This window comes from Cicer arietinum, chromosome 3 (assembly GCF_000331145.2).
Source record: "Cicer arietinum cultivar CDC Frontier isolate Library 1 chromosome 3, Cicar.CDCFrontier_v2.0, whole genome shotgun sequence".
In the NCBI taxonomy this organism is placed as follows: Eukaryota; Viridiplantae; Streptophyta; class Magnoliopsida; order Fabales; family Fabaceae; genus Cicer; species Cicer arietinum.
In genome coordinates, this window is record NC_021162.2 from 71,140,147 (window position 1) to 71,149,585 (window position 9,439).

At 28.7% G+C, this 9,439-nt stretch overlaps 1 protein-coding gene across 1 annotated transcript in view; it reads right to left on the bottom strand.

Annotated features, from left to right (window-relative positions):
* Nucleotides 1–7,611: 7,611 nt before the first annotated feature.
* LOC101507578 (probable pectate lyase 12) overlaps nt 7,612–9,439 on the bottom strand; it is a 3,846-nt gene continuing 2,018 nt past the window's right edge. The window contains exons 2-3 of the mRNA XM_004494025.4: nt 7,987–9,087; nt 7,612–7,905 (exon numbers count right to left, since the gene is read on the bottom strand). Coding sequence (XP_004494082.1) covers nt 7,719–7,905; nt 7,987–9,087 — 1,288 coding nt within the window. The 3' untranslated portion in view covers nt 7,612–7,718. The remainder of the gene's footprint in view (nt 7,906–7,986; nt 9,088–9,439) is intronic.

Below are 9,439 nucleotides of genomic sequence, written 5' to 3' on the forward strand. Positions count from 1 at the left end.
CTGGAATCTCCAGATGAAACGAGATCCTTTTATGATCACATAGCTCTTCATACATAGCCATGAATATAACATTTCACGCCATGTATATAACATGTCACAGCATATTTATTTTCCAAATTTTGATAAAAGCATTTCAACATAAATGCACATTCCAAAATAATTCTAAAATAATTACAATCGCACATTCCAAAATAAATGCAATCATACATTCCAAAAGAAATACAATCGTATAAATATATAATTAGAGTGATGTCTTTATCGATATGAGTGTCGTGATTAAATTCTCACGCAGCGGTCTTTTGGCTCCAATTGCACTACACTTGATGAGATGAATTACCAACTCCTTATTGAATTCCTTCATTTTCTATCTTAAATTCTTTTTGCTATATCGCATGAAAGACGTTCCTTTTTTTTTTCTTTCTTTTTTTTTACGAGGAACGTTGAATACTTATTTGTGATTCATGTTCTTCAGTTTAATCTGTGATTAACAAAAAAATACAGAATTACATTGATGATAAAGCATTCAACACAAAAATGAAAACAAATGCAATATAGTGGAACTTGCTCTGTAAATATACCAGTAAAATAAATTTTCAGCATATCGAGCCAATATATTGAAGTAAATGTAACTAAACTATTTTTATATTATTATATTAAATTTCATATTTTGATTCAAATTTATTAATATTTTATGTAACTTAAAAATATCACATAAAGTTAGATTTTCTAAAATGTTATATTACATTTCAAAATATATATTTAAAAGTTAAATAAAATAACGAAAAATATATTTAAAAAATTAAAATATTAATAAAAGAATTGTTTAATTATATATACTAATGTAATTTTAATTTATTCAAATACTATTGTAAGAATGTCTTACTCATTTAAAAATAAAACTAATTTTATTTTATAACCGATATGTGGTACTCATATGTCTATAATATGAGAAACTATACTGTTTGTTATACTGTCTTGGATGTGTGTGCGGGTGCTGCCAATCAACTCATCATTGCGTAATGCGATTACGGTAGAGAATGAGAGGCTAGGGATAGGGAATTGGAATTGGAATTTTGTTCTCTGTATGGAGATCATGCTTTATCACGTTTTTTTGTTGTTGTAAATGTCATAAATTAAAAATAATAATTATTATTATAGGTTTTGCTCTGTTAATAATTTTATAGATAAAATTATAAAATTAACTAAAGAAAAATATACATATTTAAAGGTTAAATAAACTAAAAAATATATTTTAAAAATTAAAATAATTAACAAGAAATCCGTTTAATTATAGATATTATTGTAATTTTAATTTATTCAAATATTATTCTAACAATGATAAAAACTAATTTATTTAACTTTATAATTATATTATATTTTTTTTCTCAAATTTTTAGTGAAATATATATAATTGTTTGCATTTCTTTTTTTTGTTCAAGATAATTTAGCAGCAAAACTCACATAGAAAAACAATAAATTGTGGGTTCAAATTGAAAATACATCTTTTTGGCTATCATGAAAATCAAAAATAAAAATTGAGAGATTTGATGTCAGGTGGTTCGCATGTCTTTGTATGTTGAGAAACTAATTTGTGTATTACTTTTGTAAGAGGAATGTAGAACAAAATGTCATTAAAAGAATGTGATCATTTGTCTCTCATTTCTTAATTTTGACCAATCATCATCCTCCACATCATCGTATGTTATCTCTTACCATTTTTGTTCCTTCGCGTCTATTAATATTCTCATTCATTATTAACATTGCTTCATCCAAACGAACAAATGTATACAGATTTTACAGTATAATATATACATCGTTAATAACATTATTTCAACTGATTATCATGAGATACAATGCATCATTTATCTTTATAAAACATTAATCACACTTGATTCAATGCATACTCGAACAGACGACTTAATCTATATGTCAATGTAATGATTGCGGAATATCGCCTCCCTCGTAAGGACTTTCGTGGATCCTTCCAAGCAACACCACTGTAACTCTAAATCCCCACAAGGATACGTGGCCTCCAACCAATATGGACGCACCACCACACGACTATGAATGAATGCATGAATATGAATGCATGAATGCGGACACTTTAATAAATCATTAATATAATGTGATGCTAACTTATTAATGGCATTTCACATATAACATTTATCATTCACAACTTAAATATGTTCAATACAACCATTATAACAATGTATCACATTATATTTATTTCTTATACTTTGAGTATGTTCAACAAAGGTGAAATGAAGTAACCAAAAATATATTTAAAAAATTAAAATATTAACAAAGGATCCGTTTAACTATACGTACTGTTGTAATTTAATTTATTTAAATACTATTAAGACAATGCAGTATTCATTTAAGCATAAAAAATAACTAATTTTATTTTATAATTATCTTTTTTTTTCTCAACATTTAAAGTAGAATTTTTGTAATTGTTTGCACATTTTTTTTGTTCTAAATATTATTGTAGTTCTTTATCGTCTAAATCTAAATTGTACTTATAATTAAAACTAATTGCTCAAATTTTAGTAGGGAGTACTGCTAATATTCCTTTTTTAAATTTATGATGTGATTCCTGTAGTATTGCAACTTTCATAAACACTATTATTAATATACTAATATTAGAGTTTTATGAATATATATCTTGCGTGTCGAATTATTGAGTCAACATATTAATTTGTTTCAATTTATTTGTGTCTAATTATTTATTTAATTTGAGCGGCCCATCTCCCAAATAATTGAGAAATTTTTGTACGTAACAGATTAATTTGTTTTAATTTAACTGTGTCTAATTATTTGTTCAATTAATTAACATTTATCGTAAGTTTTCTCTTGCAAATTTGCAATGACACTTGTCTTAAAAACAGAATTATCAAATACATTCTATTTAATTTTGTTCTCAAAACAATATTATTAATATTGATTTATGAAACAGTTTTCCACAACTAAAGTCAAAAACACGAATTAAGATTTAAAAAAGCACACAAATACAGGTGTTGTTTTGTAAATAAATAAATTTATTTATTTTTTCTCAGTTTGTAATAACAATTGAAAATATCTTTTTGGCTATCATAAATATCAAAATTGAAAAGTTGGGACATGTGGTCCCAGACAGCAGACATGTCCCCAGATGTCTGTACAACGAGAAACTATTCTATTAGGACAAGATATGATAGACATATGAACGATTCAACTAAAATAGAAAGACCAAAACTGCTATTAAACTTTAATTTAAAAAGAAATATTAGCAGTAACCCTACTAAACTTTGAGCAATTAGTTTTAATTATAAGTAAAATTTAGATTTAGATGATAAAGGACTACAATAATATATGATATGTTGAAATGGGAATTTAAATTCACAATCTATTATTTCTTTATATATAGTGTGTGAAATTTACTGTTAATTTTTTTTTAAAGTACAAACAATTACATAAATTTTACTAAAAAGTTGAGGTAGAAAAAAAGAGAATTATAAAATAAAACCAATTATTTTTTGTCCTTAAATGAGTAAGACATTGTTACAATAATATTTGAATAAATCAAAATTATAATAGTACATATAGTTAAACAAATCTTTTATTAATATTTTAGTTTTTTAAACATATTTTTGGTTACTTCATTTGACCTTTTAATATATATTTTGAAATCTAACGTAACATTTTAGAGAACTTTACTTTGTGTGATACTTTTAAATTACATAAAATATTAATAAATTTGTGATTTAACACAAAATATGAAATTTAATATGATAATATAAAAATAGTTTACTTGTATTTACTTCAATATATTGGCTTGATATGTTCAAAATTTGTTTTAATGGTATATTGTTTGACATTTTTAGTTAAACAAACTTCTTTATTTATATATATTTTACAGAAAAAATAAGTCTAATATGACTTGAGTTTGAAGTAAACTAGACTATGGACATTTGTTGGTCCACTTGATTTATTTCCACATATATTGATCTTAAAGTTAAAATTCACTATTTCTACCAAAATTTGATATTTTTATTTCATTTATTACACATATACAAAATATTTAATATTAACGTTCAAAGTATTTTATTTATAAAATAAGAAAATATTTGAAAAATTATAGCAGTGTTAAATTAAAAACATTCACATTCACCAACTTGGTTTAGGTACAAAAAATAACAGAAGAATAAAACCACAAAAAATTAAAAAGACATTACAAATTAAAATAAATAACTAAGCAATGAAAATTTTCTCTTCTTGCAATGCCTTTAACGAATTTGTTACAGGTTATAAAACAAAATTGATTTTAACATTTTATAATTTAGTTATTATTAGTTAAAGATTTAAAAATAAACAAGAAAAAACTGAAGTTGTTTTGTTTCTTAACGACCTTTTATTTATGATAGTTATTAAAAATAATTTGACGAAAAGTTACTAAAAATAGGTTCCTTTTTGTATAGTATTTTTAGATTTATTCTTTAAACTGGGAGATTGAATAATATAGAAAGGTAGAATTTAGAATAAAATTATAATTTAAAAAGATAGGCTAAACTGCAAAACAAAACAAAATAAAATTATATTATGTATATTTGTTTCAATAGGTAAATAGGCCACCGGCTTGGTAAAAATAGATAGGTCTAAATCCGAACAATTTAGCAAAATAGTATTTTTCAACAAGTCTTAGCTCTGTCAATTTAAATATAAGTATGGTTTGACCTAAACTTAAGTCTCAGGTTATAAGTCCCTATGGAACGGTCTAGCTTAGTTGCATCTCTTTTGCATTATTATTGACACTCATTGTGGAAGACATGACCCGGCTTCAACACATATAACATAGTGTCAACAATAGCATCTTGAATCCCCTGAAATATTATACAAAAATAATATAAAAACTTTGATTCTCGAAACATTTAGAAACAATAGAATGAAGAAAGACATAGTTAAAAAGGCATAAAGAAGTCAATATCACAAAGAAATACCTTGGCAGCAATGATCGTGACATGCCTCGTACCTCTGACTCGATTGTAATATTGATTGTCTTTTCTCTGAAATTACACTACCATAACTTAGCAGGAGTACAAATCTGAATGCGGGAGTTCATTGTTTTATAATATGTTACTACAAACAAATAAATTGACGATTGACAATAATATATATGGACGAGGAGTTCATTCATTAATATAAAACTTCTACTATATCACAGTCATTTGCTTTGTCATGGATTTAAGAGTTGAAGATGTATCATGGATGAACTATTAGATTGCCCATCAAGCTATGAGCCTGTGGTTTTAAAGCTCTGATGTTTCTTGTTAAGCATAATGTTAAAATCTCAATGTCATTTCCTTAGCTTCCAACAGTTTATATATAAATCATTCAAATTTTAACATTTCTTTTTCCTTCCAAAACCAGACTTTAATGCCAAATCAACAAAAAAGATATCAACTCCGACCAAAAAGTTTCTTGTTTTCACATGCATACTATATAGAAAATTATGTACCTAAGTATTGATTTTCCAATCAAGCAACAAATATGATACTGAAATAAATAAGCTGCATAAGATACTTAAATGTACCTCCAACATTTTCATTGGAGGAGGTGTCCGTAAGCTTGAATTGAGGTAACAATTTTCCCCTATAATAGAACGTTCATTAGGCAGAAGCAAAACATAAGTATTAAAAAATGATGCATTTAGAATCAAAGATGCCTGCTTGCCTGCTTTCCGCATACAACTATTTGATCTCCTACACGAAGAACACCATTAACTAAAACAACATCGATAGCCGCAAACATTGTTCTACGACATTGAACAACATTGACATCCAAAACAGTACACTGATAGCCACAAACAAATAACAAATAGGTCTCTATGATTAAACAATCAAAAAGCATTCAACCAACTTTAATATGATGTGACAATATAGCTAACCTGCAATTCTTCACTGTATGTAAGCTTCTCAACCATGGGTTTTTGGGTTTCCATAACCAATAGTGATAAAATACTCGGGATTCCTTCGCCACTGAAATATCAAGTCCTAAAATATCAATACATAAACACCCACAGAGAAGTATCAAGCACATTATACATAATGCTATAGCTAGTGAGATTGTTTTGTACGAAAGCAAAGGGTTTGGCCAATTCATAGCCAAGCTAGAATCCAAGATAAATGGAGACGTGTCTCAACTTTTCACACCCATGTTTTAGACACTTTCAGTTAGAGCTCGGACAACTTTTTAACACAATTTGGAAAAACCCAAAAACAAGTTGAGATGTTCATATTCAACTTTTTTGGAGTGCAGAGAAACGAAATCTTTTTTGGCTACATTTTGGCTCTTCAAAGTTAGAGGAAATATGAGGGAAGAAAAGATGGGTTAGTAAAATTTTAATGCATTGACTAAGATATCCTTAAACAAAATGAAACATAAAGGTAAATTATCCCTTCTTTTCATTAAGATCACTCCCCTGGTATGACTCATCCTTTTTGTTGGTTCACTATAATAAAGGAAACATTTACCATACCAACAAATAACTTGATTTCAGGGTAGCCTTCACTAAATAAGAGAATACCAAGGAAAAAAGTAGTACTAGAATCCAACATGAGAAAGAAAAAAGAATTCTCTATAACTTTTGAACGTGTCCTATTATAACTCATTATTCCTATTTCGAAAGTTTCGAATTCTAGAATTTTTCATTTTGAAACTTTAAGAGCTTTTGAAAATTCTAGAAAATTGCATTTCAAAACTTTCGAAAATTTTAGAAAATAATTATTTCGAATTGTTTGAAACTTTCAAAAATCTTGAAATTTTACGTTTCAGAACTTTGAAATTTTTGAGATTGTACTTACTTTTTATTTTGAATATTTGGAGAGTTTCGAATGTTAATATATTTTTTTCTAAATTTTTGAAATTGAGAGTGAAAAATCGAGAAGATAAAAAAATTGAAAGTTTTATGGGTGGTTAAAAGGGTAATATTGTATATTCAAGTTTATTGGGGGGTGAGAGATTTAGGTGTAGGGACGAATGATAAAATACTTCAAATTTTGCAATTAACCATCCAGATAGGAAGTGGTGTATTGTTGCACCCCTTTGTTAAAGGACTTGGGCCTAGTTGGGCCTTAGTCTAGTTTTTAATGATACGATACTGGTTCATCATCCAACTCTACAAATTTGCTAATTTTTCAAGTTTTTTGTAAATTTGAGAAAAATTCACCACCGTTTTTAATAATTGGTCACAACGGCCCCTATTGAGTTCAAATCTGTTTGTGGTATATTCCTCTCAATCTTTCTATATCAATCTCAGGACCTATTTGGTTTAAGAAACTAATTTATGTTTCTATTTCCAATTTTCACTAATTTGTATTTGATAGTGACATTGATGAGTATAGAGTATAGTTGCACTCAATTCAACCAATCTATTTGCACATAACTTGCATAGAGAATCAATAAAAAAGTTGCCAACGTTGGTGCTTTGCATGTATGTGCCCTCATGCTTTCGGAGATGAAGATGATAATAATTAAATCGTTCCTTAAATTGAAAAACTCTCACAAGTAAAAAGTCAATTAAAAAGACAAACTCGAATAGAAGGGCATCGAGGAAGTGAATGAAGCAAATAAAGATTGAGTTGAAATGATAGTAGTTGCAGAGAGGTGCAAAGCCTTTTGAATTGAATTACGAGAAATAGAAATAAAAAAAGTGTTCGATTACATAGGAGACGCATTCGTCGTCATTGAGTAACTATTAATTGTATGACTCTATAAGACAACAAGAGGCACAAGAACATAGTAAAAGAATACGACAACACCACTAAACCAGTTCCCGACATATCATCCGTGTAATATGGACCAGAATCTGATGAAACACCATCGTTGTTGCCGCTTGGACCTCTACTCCACATTCCCACATTATTGTCCCTGTTCATTCACATAATTAATGGACTAATAGTAGTAGTAGTAGTAGTTATAAGTATATTATGGAGTAATTAATAATAGTACCTTGCATTACCGAGAACACCGGCATTCATGGTAAGAAGAAGAATGCGATCAGCTGATTGAGGTTCAACACTAAAAGCCTTCTCATACTTAATCTCAAGACTTTGACCAGAGGTAATAAAAAAAGCACCATTAATCAAAATATCACCTTCAGATCTCCAATTCCAGCCTTTCCATTGACTCTGTTCCGTTTCAACCCTCTTAGTAACTTCTTTAGCAAAAGGGTTAATGGGTGCAGTGTAACGATTTCCCTGACTATTAATAGTTGGTTCACCACTCCCTCCAATAGCATACATTTCCCATTGAGTAAACTCATTGTTGACCACGTGGATATAACCTCTTCTGCAACGTGGCATTCTCTGAATGAGTTTCTCACCGAAATGGTTGAATGCAATTGTGACTTGCATTCCAGAGTCAGGGAGGTAATTGTCACTGTGTCCAAGGAGCATGACTTCGTTGTGGTGTGACATAAAGTTGTTTGATATTGTTATTCCAGTGGACCCCATTATGGCGTCTATTAATCCGTCTTTGCAACGTGAGAGTGTACAGTGGTCGATCCATATGTCTTTTGAACCGAATATAGATATTCCATCACCGTCTGATTCTGTTCTGTACCCGTAGTGTTCTGGACTTGATCGCACATTTGTGTTACCTGAGGGGTGACAATGGTGAATATGAATGTTGTGTATGATAACATTACTAATATACTGCAGAGTGATACACCCTCCTCCCACAATATGAACATCAGCACCACGTCCATCAATAGTCTTATAACTATTAAATATCAATTCCTGCTTCAACTCAATCAACATATTACTAGGGAACACGATCCACAATGCTTCATTTTGTATCACACCATATCTTAACGTACCCGGTTTTGGATTAACCGCATCATCATCTGAAGAATCTGTTACAACATAAAATTCACCACCTTTTCCTCCTTTTGCATACTGACCAAACCCAATTGCACAATCTGCTAACTTCTGTCGATTGTTTGGCCATTCTGGATCGCATTTCCAACAATCATCAATTGGGTTCCCTGTCATGCATGCTGATCCTTCTGATGATAGCATTTCCCTTCTTGCCATTGAAGCATTCACCTTCCTATACACAACAAACAAACACACCCGCCATTTATTTTAACATATCTCTGTTTTAAAATGATATACACATGTCTATAATTTTTCTATATCCATTTAACACTTTCATTTTCTCTTTATTTCTCTTCCTATTACACCATTACCAGACTTCATCTATCACATCACTCCTTTTATCCTTTTTACTTCTTTATTTCTCAAAGTAGAGTATACAAAACATTTTTCTTAATCCTATAAATTTAGGATGAAAAATCAAAGCTCAGTGTATTCGGATAAAATATATTTTAGAAACATATATATATATATATATATATATATATATATATATATATATATATATATATATATATATATATATA